This window comes from Chiloscyllium punctatum, chromosome 16, assembly GCF_047496795.1.
Source record: "Chiloscyllium punctatum isolate Juve2018m chromosome 16, sChiPun1.3, whole genome shotgun sequence".
Classification (NCBI taxonomy): domain Eukaryota; kingdom Metazoa; phylum Chordata; class Chondrichthyes; order Orectolobiformes; family Hemiscylliidae; genus Chiloscyllium; species Chiloscyllium punctatum.
This window is the reverse complement of record NC_092754.1, coordinates 14,310,849-14,328,008: the sequence shown is the minus strand read 5'-3', so window position 1 is coordinate 14,328,008 and position 17,160 is coordinate 14,310,849. Positions and strand designations below refer to the sequence as shown.

At 37.6% G+C, this 17,160-nt stretch overlaps 1 protein-coding gene across 4 annotated transcripts in view; it reads right to left on the bottom strand.

Moving 5' to 3' along the window:
- Positions 1 to 17,160, bottom strand: part of tp73 (tumor protein p73) — a 238,693-nt gene that overhangs the window by 89,972 nt on the left and 131,561 nt on the right. The window contains exon 1 of one of the 4 annotated variants that reach the window (XM_072586275.1): positions 12,222 to 12,332. The exons of the other annotated variants lie outside the window; for them this stretch is intronic. Coding sequence (XP_072442376.1) covers positions 12,222 to 12,260 — 39 coding nt within the window. The 5' untranslated portion in view covers positions 12,261 to 12,332. Of the gene's footprint in view, positions 1 to 12,221; positions 12,333 to 17,160 lie in introns of those variants that run through there. 4 annotated transcript variants of the gene reach the window in all.

The following is a 17,160-nucleotide window of genomic DNA, read 5'->3' as shown; positions in this document are numbered from 1 at the left end:
ACTCCCAAACTGCCATCAATGTACTTTTAATATTCAGTAAAGTGATGGAAGGAATAATCAACAATGCCATGAAGCAGCACATGATTTACTCAGTGACGTTTGTGTTCCACAAAGACCATTCATTTCCTGACCTTATTACAGACTTAGTTCAAACATGAACTCCTGAGCTGAGGTGAAGGTCTTGACATCAAAGCTGCGTTTGATCCAGTGTGGCATCAAGGAGCAGGAGCAAAACCAGAGTCAACAGGAATCAACTGGAGTCATATCTTGTCAGGAGGAAAGTACTTGTGGTTTTTGGAAATCAGTCAGTTCAGCTCCAGAATATGATTTTAGGAGCTCCTTGGTGTAGAGTCCTAGGTCAAATATCTTCAGCCTAGACACTAACTTTTTCTTATCTTGAAGATAAGTGTAAGGTGTAGCTTTTCAGATGCAGTTCAATTGGTCAAACTACTCAACTTTAAACAAAACATAGTTTATTTTTACACTACAGTTAAAATACACACAAAATAAAAATAAAATATCTGGCTTAACTGTAAATCTATGGAAATGCTTAACAAAATAATATATATATTAGCTACCATTAACTAACTGTTCCAAAATAATAATAACATTCTATGAACACATCCTTGATAAAAGCAAATATTGTAAAATAGATTGTCTCACATGCAATTCCAACAGCAGGAAGAGAACCACAGCTTTTAGCTGTAACAGAGAGGGGGTTAAGAGTTTCCACATCAAGCTTCAAGATCTCAGCAACTGCTGAAAGCAAAACTAAAATCCTGGTTCTTTGGGAGCCTGACCTCACCCATTCAAGCTGCCTCTATTGTTCCAACCTTAATAAAAACCAAGGCCTCACAAGCGGTTTACTTTATTGGCTTTGAGCAGACTGCTTGCCACTTCTATCTTAACCTTTCTTCATAAAAAAACCAAGACAAAATACTCCTCTGAAAGCCAGAGTATAGACATACAATGAGTTTCTCTCCACCATAAAGGTCAGAGTGGGGATGTTCGCTGATGACTGCACAATTCACTAATCTTAAGATGCTAAAGCAATTTACACCCAACAACAAAAACAGGACAATATCCAGATCTGAGTTGACGGGTGCAAAGCAATGATCATTTCTAACAAAACAGAATCTAACCATCAACCCTTGCCATTCAAGGCATGACCATCTCTAAATTCCCCACTATCAACATCTTCCTATTCATCAAAAATTGACCTGGACTAGCCATATAAATGCTATGTCTACAAGACTAGCTTAGAGGCTAGGAATAGTGAGTAACTAATATCTTGATTCTGCAGAGCCTGACCACTGTCTGCAAGCCACAGGAATGACGGAACACTCCCCATTTACCTGGATGAGTGCAGCTCCAAACATACTTAAGAAGCTGTGCAACACCCAGTACAAAGCAGCATATTTGATTGGCAACATAAATTAACTTCCTTCATCATTGTACATACTACTGTTTCTGTGTATCAATCTACAAAATGCACTTGAGAAATTCACCAATGCTCCTCAGATAGCATTTTCCAAAGCCATAAACATTACCTCCAGAAGAAGAGCAGTGAATACATGAGAACAGCATCACTTGTAAGTTGTCTTCTGAGGCACTCACCATTTTGACCTGAAACTAGGTCAAAATCCTGGAACTTCCTCCTAAACTGCACTGTGGGAGTACCTGCACAGCAGTTCAAGACGACTGCTCACAATCACATTCTCAAGAGAAAATAAGGTTGGGCTATAAATGCTAATTAAGTGACACCCACATATCCTGAATGAAATAAAAATAATGAGAGGCTCTACACTGGTGCAGTAATGATGGGTAGTGCTGCCACGTCATCTTCCAATTATGCCATTAAGCTGAACACCTAACTGCTTTCTCTGATGGACTGAAAGATCCTATGGTACTATTTCAAGGATGAACAAGGCAGCTTTTCCTAACATCGAGGCCAACATTCCTCCATCAAATATAACCTTAAACAGATAATCTGGTTATTATAATGAGATGTAAGGAACATTGTTGTGTGCAAAATGACTGTCATTATTTCCACATTACAACACTATTATGCACAGGACATAAGAAATAGGAGGAGTAAACTATTTGCCCCGTCCTTTAATAAAATCACATCTGATTTACCCAGTCCTCAACTTCTCTTATATGCCAGTTCTTCATAGCATTCAACTCTCCAATATTTCAAAATTCCATCTACCTCCTCTTTAAATACTCTGTGATCGAGTCTCCATAACTCACTGGATGAAGAATTTCTCTTGGAGAAGAAACTCCTTTGCATCTTAGTTTTAAAATGAGCATCTCCTTATTCTGGAGCTATGCTTCCCAGGTTGAAATTCCCCTGATGATGGAAATAACACCTTTTCAACATCTACCCCATTGACAGCGCCCTCAGAATCTTCAATTATCTCTCATTCTTCTAAACTCTTGTGAATCATAAAATCTAATCTGTTTACCTTTTCTTGATGAATCAATTTCTCCATCCAAGGAATTAGCTTAGTGAATCACTTTTGAACTCCTTCTAATGCCACTAAATGCTTTCTTAAATATTAAAACAAAACTGTGTCCATAGTAAATAAGGACAAATTACCTGAAAACATTCGTGAATGCAGATTCAGTACTAACCTTTGAAAAGGAAATAGAGTATATATGTAAACAAGAAAGAATTGCAGAACTATATTGAGAAAGAACATGAATGATAAACCCAGCTTTTTCAATGTGATGGCATAAGCATGTTGAGCCCAATGGCCTCCATTTATACCTATGATCTATGTTCATTGCAGGTCATCTCTGGTAGATCTTTATGCATCAAACCTGAAATAAAATTGTCTTATATATTTTAAATTCACCCATTCAATACCACAAGTACATAGCAAATCTGTCAGTACTGCAAAAACTTAAAAGACAGATTAGTGAGGGTTTAGTCCTTTGTCAGAGGTCATAGATTCATAGAGATCTTTAAGATCCACCTAAAAAGTGAACTTGTCTTTTCTCTTCACAGGCGTTCAGGGACCTGTAGCGTATTTGCAACATTTTTCTGATATTTCATTGCAGCTTTTTAAATCTCAATTTATTTCACTCCAGATAAAATAAAAATTTAGGAAGAAGTTCAAGACGGATAATACACACAGTGTAAATAAGAGTGAAGGTAAGTACAAATATTTTGGCAATTCCCTCCTTTTCCACAACTATCCTGTACTTTAACTGAGATTTGGTATCCCATACCCTCTTCCTCACTGTCCCCCACCCCAAACAATACACAAGTTGATGCCGCAAATCGTTTATAACCAGCCTGGTTTTTTCACAGACTAAATGCCTGCAGGTCTAGTTGGGTGGAAATAAATCAAATGGCGCCCTCTGCTGCTCAGCAGTGAAATTTAATCCAAAGGTAATTCACTTATGAAGTTGCTCATGTCAGAAGCTACAGGTTAATAATGCCAAATGGTAACACAGGAACCGACTGCACATTCAGACCGTGATTGACCTGTACTTCACTCCATTTACCCATCTTTATTCCATATTCCATATTCCATGATCACCTTGTCCAACAAAAATCTCAATTCCAGTCTTCAAACTTTTTGAGGGAGCACATCCCAGGTTTCCACTGTTGTGCATGTGAAAAGGTGTTCCGTAAATTCTATTCTAAAAGCCCTAGTTCTAATTTAAGATTAAAACTCTTGTTATGAATCTTACCAGAGGAATGCTTTTTCTATATTTATTTACTGTATTTAAATTAATTTTAAATACCTTGATTACATTACTTTTCTATTCTTCCAAAGTCAAGAGAATACAAGCTTTGTAATCAATTTTTTAAACCAAACAAAATGAAAACTTGAATAACATTGTTTCTTGTGCAACAAAAATTGGCACACTACTAACCTCTGGAATGTGTTGGAAGAGTGCAAAAGTTAACAGCATTATCCTGATGATTAGAGGCAATTTGTGAAAATTAACACAACAAAGCTTCCACCTCTCATGTCTTGCTGGACCATGCAATCAAATATCAACTGTGTTTACCACCATAAGATATACAGCTGTATAAAATGCTTAGTGTGCATAATGAGTTACAAATGACACATTAATAATTGGCTTTAATGATTATGGCAAATGGTTAGTGTCATTTGCCTGATTTCAGCAGCTATACTTGATAAGTGTGAACAATATTAATGCTGGGGACTGTACACCATAAAGCCACTGAAACTTCTCAATACTTTGTATGATTATTTCATTTTTGAAGCTCAGTGACTATTAGGTAGGTAGAAATGATAGCCAACCTACACAAAGAGTTCCTCACAAAACAATGAGTTAAATGAACATTTAGTTTATTTATGGTAGTTTAAGAGGGAATGTTGGTCAAAACATGGACCTTTTTGCTCCTCTTCTAGTAACTGTCAAAGGATCTTTCACATTTATCTAAACAGGCAAACAGGACTGTGGGTTTCTACTCCAACCAAAGAACAGCACTACCTCAATACTAGACTGGATTATGAGATCAAATCTTGGAATAATGACTGAATTAACAATAACCCAGAATCCAATTATACCAGATGGAAACAAATGGACTCGAGCAGCAACGTAATTTACTGAGCAAATGAAGTTGCTTCAGTTTAGAATATGGCAGTAATAATCATCTGGTCTGAAGAACTTATTTAAGTCTTGATGAATGTTTGGCTCTTTCATATTCTTGTATAAACCTCATGTAACAAATTACTTTTACTAAAAAGTCCAGATGAGGACAAGGGCCTAAATTGCACAAGACCTGTGGTTTGAAAAGCATAGGATAAAAGAGGAGGGAAATCAGAATTTGTTTTGTTAAAGTCTGCATCATGTTGGAAGTGTGGGAGGGGGTGAGTGGTGTGGGGAGAGGTGGGGGCTGTAGGGTACGGAGTTGGAAGGAATCCTAGTAAATTATGTTTTAATGTCAGTTTGTACATGGTTTGAGGTATATCACTTAAGATTTCATCTATGCAGAATACCAAACCTTAACTCCCAGGAGGATACAACAATGATATTAGCATTTCAGGGTAACATTACGCACCTATAAAGCAGAAGTCACTGTAGTCCAGAGGACCATAGGGCTGCTCTGTCATTAGTGAGAGATGACTGGTAGTAGGTTTACCTGAAGGTCACCAGGCAAGGGGAAAAGTTGAGAAGGTGGGTCTTTGATGGTAACCTCAGCTGGTTCGGAAATTAAAACCACTGTGCTGACGTCACTCTACATTGCAAACCAGCCATCCGAGTCACCTGTGATGCAGTGCTGTAATGCACCTTTGCTTATCCAAAGTTGTGTGTAACTGAGTCCAAGAAACCTGAAGGTGCCAGATATGCAGTGAATTAGCTAATGTGAGCACCCCTGTATCAAGTGTGGGGCAGTATTGAGCAGAGTCTCTGTTCTTGCTCTTTATTAGCACTAAGACATCTAGATCTGTATACATGGAGGTCAGATGAGCACAGAATTTGGCTGTAATGAAATATTTGATGCTCAACGTTTCTGTCGATTTAATGGGACAACCTCTTTTGGAGAGTAGGGAAGAAAACAGAAGGAGAAAGTGATATCTAGGACAAGGGTAATTATTTGTGAAAACCCACAGTGCAAAACAAATTGAATTTATCCAGGGACTTGCCAAAAATATCATATATTAAGCCACATGAGCCTATTACCTTTTCGGTACACAATACACAATTCGGTACACTTTCCATGTGAGAATACTGGCCAATTAAATTTGTGGGAACATTAGATTCTGCCAATAGTTGGAGTAAAAATGCCAATTATATCCTGCTTGCAGAATAAGATCAGATTACTTTGCTTGTCCAGCAGGCAGCTACAAGTACTATGGAGGCAAGTCATATAGATTAATGATTGGATTTCTTTGCAAATTAATTTCTACACATATTTATAGTCTGTATGTTTAAGAATGGATATACTTGCTTTGGAAGTGGTACAGGAAAGGTTTATTACATTTATTTCTGGATGAGAGGATTGTTCTAGAATGAAATGCTGACTAAATTGAGCCTAGGTTTTTGAGTTATGAAGAATAAGAGGTGATCTGATTGAAGTGCTTCTGAAGGAATAATAAAACTAATAACTGTGGATGCTGGAAATCTGACACAAACAGAAATTGCTGGAGAGACTCAGCAGGTCTGGCAGCATCTATGGAGGGAAAACAGAGTCAACAGGTCCAGTGACCCTTCATCAGAACTGCTCTGCCAGTCCTGCTGAAGTTCCCCAGTAATTTCTGATTTTGATTTTGAAGGGGCTTATCAGGTTAGACACTGAGGGGCTGTTTGTCCTACTGAAATTTAGGACACATTGCCTAATCTCAGTATAAGCGGCTGGTCATTTAGAACTGAGATGAAGGGAAATTCCGTGATGCACAATGTTATGAATCTTCTGCATTCTTTGCAAGAGTTGTGGCTGCCCTCAACTACAAAACTTTAGATTCTCGGGAAATCAAGAAATATAGGGAGTGGACGGGAAAGTGGAGTTGAAACAGAAGATCAATTATGAAAGTGTTGAATGGCAGAACTGGCTCAAAGGATTGTTTGAACTACTCCTACTCTTATTTCTTATACATATAGTAGGAAAGATATGCATAAGTGATTGAATACAAGACTGAGTTACTGTACTGCACAGATGGGTCAAGCCACTCCAGAAAAGATGGCATTTTCATTATTAAAGTGCTGCTTCTCAAGATGTCAGAGTAATCTTTACAGATGTGACAGCCACCTCTTATAACTCTTGCAGCATGATGATAAAACTGTTGGGAATACATATTTACATTCATAGACTATTTGAAAAATATCAAACTATTTGGACACTTTCTGGATTGAAACTGGTTTTTAACCATGTGTTTTCTTGGAAAATATTGCATGTTACACTCTACTTGCCGTTTACAGGAAGTCAAAAGACTAGAGAAAAATACAAACTAATAGATTAGAAATATGCAAGATAGGTCCTTATTTGATGGGAAAGGGAAAAGACCTTGTGGACCCATGTTTTGTTTGTTCATAGGATGTGGGCATCACTCGTGTAGCATTGATTACCCATCCTAACTTGCAATTAAGAGTTAAGACTCACATTGCTGTGAGTTAAATAATATCAGGCCAGACAAGCACAGCAGATTTCCTTCCCTAAAGAACATCAGTGAATCAGTTGAACAACAATTAACAGTGGTTACATAGTTGCTATTAGGCCAGCTCGACATTATAGATCTTATTGAATTCAAATTTCATCAGCTGCCATGGTGAGATTTGAAGCTGTGTTCCCAGACCCACTCCTCCACCACCACACCTCAATATGTTGATAGTTGCCTAGCAACCTTTTCAGGACTGGAGTTCTATTTCTGCAAACCTTGGTAGTCATAAAGAGCATCCTAAGCATTGCAAGTCTCTTTCTCCTGCTCTCATTTGAACATCTCAGAAAACTGATAAATATTCCAATATCAGTATTTCACATTACCTTATATACCCTGAAAAGCAGAATTGTGATAATTTGCTTGACCCTGCTTGATTTCAATCTGAACTAAAATTCCACCATCAATCGACGGCTGTTAGTAATTCGATGTTATTGAAAATAAGTCAGCGGCACTGTCAGGATTCATCACATTCTATTTTTTGGACCCTTGGCTGAACAGTGGTATCTTTTCCCTTTTTATCAAAGCATCACCTCTGCAGAGTCTGTTTTCTTTTGTGTTTTGTGTGTGTCTGTTGTTGAGCAAAAAGGGTACATCTCTAATTCCAGATTATAGCTCAGATATTAACCAGTGTTTGCCACTTGCTTTAAAGAGTATAATATGTTTTATGATAAATGGACTAATTTCAGTTTAGAAAGAAGCATGACGAAAAGTGCCTTTTATTATCTGCAGAAGTACAAAAGGGATCAATTAGCCATTTTGGGTGATTGAATCAAAGCATCTCTACTAATAGTCTAATGATGGAATAGTGGGGCTTGGCTATCAGTGCATTCTTCTCATTGCAGCTGTAACAAAGTGAACTCAGTTTGCAGTATCACATTACTGTGTATGTGTCAGCTATATAAAATAAAAACTCAATTGGTGATACTCTCACCATTTAAGTTGGAAGGTTGTGGTTTCTGTCCCACTGAATCACAAATACAAAGTTGATACACTAATGCAGTCATGAGGGAAAGCAGCACTGTTGGAGGTGTGATTTTTCAGAGAATTACAGAACTTCTGCTGCACAAAGGAGGTCATTAGGTCAATTTCTGATGAAGGGCTCTGGCCCAAAACATCGATCCTCCTGCTCCTCGGATGCTCCCTGACCTGTGCTTTTCCAGCAACACACTCGACTCCATTGTTCCTGCATCGGCACTGTTAAAAGTTCTATTTTTTTCCCCCAAATCTCTGAACACCATTTTGATTATATATTATACTGAACGATATATTAAACTATTGCAGTCAGTGGGAGTTCACTCTTCACAAACTGCCGATTGAATTTCCACCATTACAAATTACCGGAATTCAAAATATTTCATTGGCTGTACACCATTTTGAGATGTCCTATGGTCTTGAAATCCACTATATAAATTGGTTTCTTCTTCCTGTAAATTATGCATTGACCTAATGCTATTCTTTCTCATCCAGAATCAAATCTTAAAGCTGGAACAACCCAAGTTATTAATTACAAAATGACTTTACAATCAGCAGTGATATTAGTTTATAAACTCATCTCACAAACTAATCCGGTCTGGATCTAACTTAACTGAAATATTGATAAAATTAATGAGGCCCTTTAATTGAGTTTTGGTTAAATGTAACACAAGCACTCAGATTTTTAGGAGCTTCATCTCAAAGTCATAGTGTTGATTTATGATGTGGAGACAAGTTGAACCAATGCATAGTAGCAGCAGTATGTACTACAAATAACTCATCAAGGGTCGGTCCTTTGACAGCATCTTCTAAAACCCATGATTCCCACCACTTAGAAGGGTGATGACAACAAATGGATGGGAATACCCAAGTTCCATTCCTGTTTTGGAACTATTTTGTCATTCCTCACTGTCACGAGGTCACATTTCTTGGAAATCCCTCCCTGACAATGATGTCGATGTCCCTGGACCCAAGGACTGTACTGGTTCAAGAAAACAGTTGAGCACCATCTTCTCCAGGGCATCAAGGAAGGGCAATAAATACTGATCAAGGCAATGACATCCACATTCCATGAACAAATTCCATCAGAAATTGAAGATCCACATTCAATTGTTTTATCCATTATGCCTAGTTTTATTAAACCAAATATTAGATTTCTATTATCATCAAAAAAAGTGTTCACAAACTGAAGAACTTCCACTTGCTCTTGCCAATCATTGATGTGCCCTGGCAATAAATTGCTCTCTCAGCTGTTCTTCCCGAATTACAGATAATTTTAAATGCTAACCCTTCTTATTGTTGATGTTGAAATCCACTCAACACACTATCTCCCACTGTAAATTTTCCTTTCCTTAGACTTCAAACTGCTGTGTTCCTTGTCTCTGTCAACCTTCCATGCTCTTAGATTCCATCTTTTAAAATACATGCTTGGTGTCAACCGAAGTATTACTTTGTGATTTACTTAATCTCTTACGCTATTTTCAGTCCTGATTGGTATCAGAATTTGGTGGGTTTGGTTTGTCATCTAAACAACTAATATTTTCCATGTTTTGTGATAAAAAAATATTTAGCCATGCTTTGTCGTCTGGTGCTTATTCTGCAATAGTTTTACACAATATTCAATCAATAACAGAGCAGAAGGGTTACAGTTGTATAAATAACCAGGACTCTGGATGAATGAGTTATGGAGACCTTAAGGTCTTTAATCGGAGTTTAGCCAAATTCTGCTAATGCAACAGTTGGGTTGCTCAACTGATAGCAGTGCCCATGAACCAAGGTTTTGGTTCCTGATCTCAATGGGTCTTGTTGGAATCTGTGTATGGACAGGACACCATATTAGTAAATAATCTAGTTAGATGCACTAATAATGGCCATGTAAACAAGAGCTACTGGCACTTATAAAACTCTCTCAGATCAAAAACTTCTAAGGAAAGGGGGAGAAAAGAAAATTCAACAATTTCCTGTAAATTTTTTTTAGTTCATTTAATTCAGTATTCCAATTGACTTTGTCCTGTCTTTGGACAATTTGAAAGCAACCTACAAAATTCAATTCATAGCATATAGGGCAGGCAAGACAATTGAGAGATTGGGGAAAATAAATTGAATTTGGGTGGATTATATAAAAAGAGAATTAGGTTTAACATCAGCAAATTAAGAACCAGGAAGCAGAGTGACAAGAGTAATGTAGATGGCTGGGCCCTCCCAGCAAACCATGCGGGGAGCACAGGTTGGAGAATCAAGACACAGTCATAAACATCTCTGACTTCTTGTCCCATGACAGTTGCTTCACTGCCAAGTATGTGAAATCAAGGAATTGTTCTCAATGTCTAGTAGCAATAACATTCATCAGGACCCAAGGGTAAGACTTTAAAACATGCTAAATAAAATGAGATTTTTTTATACTATTGGATAGTTATCAAGTATTTATTTACAATGTAATACAATTCATAATCTACATCAGCAAATTGTTTCAGTACCAAACATCTGGAACAACTTTTCAATTCGCTGTGTCTTTCTACTATTCTTCCAAAGTTTCTTGGAAACAATTAACAATGTTTTCAACTCTTCCATTCTTTTAATTTTCCTTTCTTTCACAGGTTCACTTATTAGTATGCTCAGCATTGTGTACTGCCACTTGTTCACAGAGATGTTGCACATGAAAGTCACTATATACTGCAAGGTGTATTTAAATTATGTCCAAAGGTCATCAGAACATGAGATGCCTTCGTACCTAAACTATTGAGTGAAGGCTATACAGATAATGGCCCCTACTGTGTTACTTACATGTGAGCAATGATACCCATACAGTTGCTGTTATGGAGTCAGACAATAATATAATGGGATTAATTTAAATAAATGAAAAGCATGCATCTTCTAATTTATCAAGACCTCAATTTAAAATATAATAAAATTAGAAAAAAACTTGATGAAGTTCATTGTAGATTTAAGATAGTTCTCAAATATGACCCCTGATCCAGTCTTCTGAATGTTCTTGAATAGTTTTGGGGATTCCAGACTGAGGGGGAAAAATAAAAGAACTAACTAAACTGACCAATTGGTCTGTCCTTTTTCTTTTTAGGGAGTGCCTTTTATTTTAAGCATTTTCACCTTAGATAACAATTTGCAGCATTTATACCTTTAGTTCCCAGTGCTAAATAAACATACTGATCCAAAATTTCCAAATCCAAACATTAATCTAGAGATTGATGCCATATTATTCATCTGACAACTTCATGCACCACCAGGTATGAAATCTGTTTACAGAGAATTCACTTGAGTAACGTTAATTAACAGATCTGAAAGATACACCATCCAATTTTAGAAGCCGGTCTCACAATCAAAGCATAATTGTTTCAAATGTTGAATAATGCTGCTCAGTATCAAGACCCTGACAAGGAAAGATGGCAGTAGGTCCTAGCCATCCATTTTGTGGGGTTTTTTGGGGTAAAGTAGAACCAGTGGTTGCTAGAAAGAAGTGTAGCTCAGGCAGATGAAGGATTTCAGTTTTGAGAGTCCAGCAAAAGTATAAATTAAATTTGGCAATAATGTTATTGGCAGCTTAGAGAAAAACAAGATCGAAAAGTTCAGAGTAGTGATAATTTATAGTAGATGTGAGAAAACACAGATAAGAAAGGTTGAATCAAACAGGTTTAATTATAGAATAAATACTTAGTACCTAGATCACGCAGTTAAATGCAATTTGTATCAACTATCTGGATTCTATTATATCTCATTCAGAGTTTGCTTGCATTATAGAAGAATTGTAAAGTATCTAAAATCTTATGAGCCAAAGGACCTTTATAAGGATCTAATAAGATTATTTAGTTAAGGGCACAGCAGCACTAAAAAGGCAATGTTGACCAGGGACCACCACTACTATAAACCCTTTTTTGTGATCAGAGTGACAGTAGGTCAACTTAGCAGTATATAATATTAATTTCAGACATGGTGTTGTCTAATTACCTAGCAACAAGCAGAAGGAAATGAGAGCAGCATCAAACTTATTCCCCAACAAGTCAGTCAACAGGTACAGATTTTGCCAAAAATCTGAAACACAAAATTTTAAATATATACATAAGAGGTAAATTTGTAGCCACCTACCGTGGTGCAGTGCTGGGCTGCGTCACTTATGTAAAGCATTTTAGTGTTCCCGAAATGTGGGTGCAGCTAGGATTATTCCCACCTCAGGTGTCATCGGAGAGAGGATGGATGTTTTTCTCCCTGTCTTAAAGGAACATGGTGTGGGGTCTACAATAGACCTTAATGACATCCACTGACCAAGGCTTGGGGACTGTGAAATAGGTAAACACGGTGGGATAGGCTTTGTCGTTTTTCCATCTCTCCTATCTCTCGTTCTCTCTTCCCCTCTCTCTCTCTCAATCCTCTCTCCAGACTGCATCTAACAACAAAAACTTGGACCTCCCCTCTATTCCTCATGACTATTCAATTAACCACAAGGCAGGTTCAGACTTGCCCATTGATGTTTGGGACTCTACCATTTCAGATCTGTGATGACAGAGGGACTTCATTAATTAAAAAGGCATTATTTTACCTCATGCAGGGTTTCTTAACACTTATGTTTTTAATGCACAAATGTTATGTAATGCCAGATTCCAAAACTGTTAATATAATTAAAATTTAAGGTGTGCTTTGGCTCCAATTTGGAACATCAAAAACCACTGTCCTTGGCCGTCGCTACAAGTTTTGTTTCATATCGGCACTGATTTTATCCCCCTCCTTAGCCAGTGAATAACGCTGAACCAAAGTGTTTGCAATCTCACCATCCTATTTGACCCCAAGCTAAGCTTCCAACTACATATTCATTTTATGACTAATTCCTCCTATTGCCATCTATGTAATATTGCCCATCTCTACTGCTGCCTCAGCTATCTTGAAACCTCTTGCATCCATATCCAACTATTCCAATGCTCTCCTGGCCAACCTCCAAATCTTCCACTCTCCACAAACTTAGCTCATCCAAAACTTGGCTGGCTGTATCCTAATTCGTCATAAGTCACATTCACTCAGCTTGATTCTTGCTGACCTATACTGGCTCCTGCATCAACAATGCCTGGATATTAAAAATCAAATCTTTATTTTCTTATCCTTGCATGGCCTTGTCCCTCTTTGCTTATAACTTGTACAATCCTTGAACCAAGTGAATCATTGCATTTCTATATTACTGGCCCCATCTTCAGCATCCATAATCACTGCCATTACTTTGGGCATCTCGGCCCTAAGATTTGAATTGGCTGCCTAGATTTTTGTTTCTCTCTTGCATCATAAGTTGTTCTTTTAAACCTAGCACTTTGACCAAGCTTCTGATCACCTGTTCTAATATCTCCTCCTTTGTCTCAGCATAAACCTTTGTCTAATTATGCTTTTGTAAAAGTTCTTAGGACATTTTACTATGTTAAAGGTGCTACCACCGTAAGATGTTATCGCTGAAATGAAAGCTTCAGTTTTCCACAACAAGTAATTACAATTGATATGGATATGTATCTTTTTGTTTATGTTATGCAAATGGTTTACAAATCACATTAATCTTGCAGCATAGTTAGTTTGCTTAAACAAAGATAAGAAAATTAAATAGAGATTGTACTTCCAAATTCAAACACTCAGGATTGAAACTGTGCTGCATTTTGGTCACCTGGGTCAGGTGGAGTCAAGGATACTTTGTGTCAAATCAAAGCATGAGATTAGGCTATCACAGCACTGTAATCAACTTGGTGAAGCTATTAGCTAGTCCAACACACCACTCAGAAGTTATGCCTACATTGACAATAAAAAAAAATAATTGAATATCAAATGCAATATTTTGGAAAATGTCTGAGCAATTCAGGTTTTCAGAAAGCTGTACTCTCTTATGGAGGTTGAATATTAAACCTCCATCAGTGCTTTTGCTTTTTTTAAAAACTGTTTTCTAACCTATTACTGATAGTATGTTAGAATTTCTGATAGGCTGCATATCCTGCATGCATTAAACTTGCTTCCTGCCAGGCTTAAGTCATCACACTTCAGATTGTACCATGTCATTGACTTATTGGCACAAAGCGGTCATAGGACAGCTATTAAACTTCACTACCAATTTTGCAAGACACACAAAACAAGAAGGAAGAAATAAGCTGAGGAGTTCAGGTGGGTTTTTCTGAGTAACTACTCAGCAGACCTAGCAGCATTCAGCACCTAGCAGAAACAGAATTAATGATACAAATCATGATCCTCAAGTAATTTTGACAAAGGGTTATTGACCTGAAACAATAACTCTGTTTTTCTCTCCTGAGGCTGCCAGACATGGTCAGTATTTTCCATTTTTTAAAAATCGGATTTCCAGCATGTGCAGCATTTTCTCTGGACTCTTGACTCAACCAAAACTTTGAGCAGCTATAATTTCCATATCTGTGTGCAAGAATTCATACCCTACCACAATTATTTTTATTTATTTACTTAGGCTGCTAATGTCCATAAAAGGTCAGGATTAACAAAGTGATCCATGATAAAATAAACTTCTGACTATTGTGACCCAGTATTAAAATAAAATACTTTCATTTGATTTACAGAGAAAAACTGTGAAAAATAGAAACAAATTTAAAACAGAAAAATTACCAAAAAAAGAGAATTTGTCTTTACAGAGCATCTTATGAACTCTCATGGAGTCCTGAAATGCCAGTCAACCAATGAGTTTTTGTGAAGTATCGACACGGTTTTAATCGACAAATGAAGCCAATTTAAAACAAGTACATTCTCAGAAACACTAACTGTTCATTTTTTTTATGATGTTGGATGGACAAAGAATGTTGGTAAGGGTCTACTTTACTTTGAAAATGTAAGAGGATCTTTGATGTAAATTTCAGTGCAATGATGGGGTCATAATTTAATATCTTATCCAAACAGTGGTGTATATGATATTGCAGCATTTTCTGAGCATTGCACTTACACGTCATCTGAACTTGTATGTTCAGGCCCATAGAGAGGTTAGGTCCCATGAGCTTGTGACTCCAAGGAGGATCAGTGTTATCAACTAGTTAAAGCTGAAATTCATAACAAACCAGACAGGTTCCACCCTCCAATAGTCACATCTCCATTGACAGTCAGAGCCACATTTATCTGACAAAAACAAAAAAAAACACCTAAACTATTCAAAATCAAATTGCCCTAATGTGGGATTGTCTAATGTGGGACTTCCAATCTTTGTTCAGATTAGTCATTCCTGCGAGATCAGGTATGTGAGTGGGCTGTAGTGCTCTGACCTAATGAGCAACAAAAGAAACTCATAGTTTCTGTTTTCAGTGTTTCTTTGCAGCATAAGTAACTTTGGAATTAGAGGATGATATGATTCATTTGTACTCTAAGCAACAAGCCGTTTTCAAAGGAATTGAGTTGCAGAAATTTTGTATTGTAGCTCTATTTTTCTGTTCTGTTCAAGCTGAATGAAGTTATACTCAGATCTCCAAGCTCAAACACTTGCTGATATCCATCACCTTGGCTCACATATTGAAATGGTTATTGGATATTTGGAAGCATGCAGGCCCAGATCAGCAGGAGAGGCAATTAAAAAAATACAGGTGAACAAATACTTTTCACATGCTGGTTACTGACTGAAGTGAAAGCACATAAATATGCTCATATTGGATTTCACAACGGCGGACTTTACAAATACAATGAAATGTCTCTTATGTCTGATTATTAAATCTTGGGTTGTCCAGTTAAAGGATTGTGATATTAGTTTCTGTAGTGATTATAACGAGGCCAGCCAGGTGGATCTCAGAATGCTCATTCCTTGATTGAAGCTGTTCATCTGGATCAAATAGGGAGCCCTGGCTGACAGATATAAACAGGAGTATCAGACATCCTGTTCACTCAGAGCTGGCTCCCAGGGACCTGGATCAGTGAAAGTGACTCTCCATTTGTAAATAAAGGGTGACTTAGTGAATGGCATACTTGTCTCTGCAGAGTTACTTCAATGGAGATATGAGAAAAGCACACTTCTGAAGAGATTTGCTTGCAATGGTCGTCTTTGAGCTGGGGGCAGCATTTCTGGGATCATGCCGTTCTTTGAAAAACTTGACTTGTTCGATCCTGCCATCAAAGACTGGGCCCAGAATGTAGAAAGAATGTGCTATATTTTCCTGACAAATGACATTGGGGCAGATGAAACGCAACAAGTAATTCTCCTGACAGCTTGTGGACCCTCAGCTTTTCTGGTTATTAGGAGCCTAATGGTTCCTTTCAAGAGCTGAGGGATTTAGTTAAGGGAAATTACTACCCCAAGCATCTTCTAATTCTGAGAACTATTGGTTTTACTCAGCAATTTGAGAACTAGGGCAATCTGTATTAAGATTTTAGACTATGTTAAGACTGGCAGAGACATGGGACTTTGGTTTAACTCTTAAAGAGATGCTGAGAGACCATTGCAAAAGCATCTACTAGCTGAAGCCCAACTGGATTTCAAACTACAACTGGCTTTTTCATTGGAAAATGCGGCAAGTGGAGCATATGAATTGCCGGTTATTACAACAGAAGTGGACACCCTCACCATTCCCACTGAATTTGTGGAACACCACGTGAAAGAAGGCAATAAGTAGTGTCAATCAGGACATATCCTGAACAGAGGGACTCTAGCAAAACCCCAAAACAAAGCCAGGCCTTGGCTAAATGGTTAAAACTTTCTTCAGGACCTGGGCCAGCAAGCTGTTGCAGTTGTTAAGTCTGCGGATTCAAGACAGCTATAAAGTCTCACTAGACCTAAATTGACTAAGAGGACTTACAGGTTGGTATCCAGGATAGTGCACACCCTGAAAAATCCACTTACATCGGTTTGGAAAAGTTAAATTGCTCAGCAACATCCAAATCAGAACCACTCAAAATAAATATCTGGTTAAATGGTCACCCAGTTCTAATGGAGACCTGTACCAACACAGCCATTTCAAATGTGTGTTCCTGGCAACCCAAGTGACCTACTTGGGCTGCAGAGTAGACAAGACTGATTTACACCAGTTGGAGGATAAAATGAGGGCAATCAAAGGCGCCTGGACTCCCA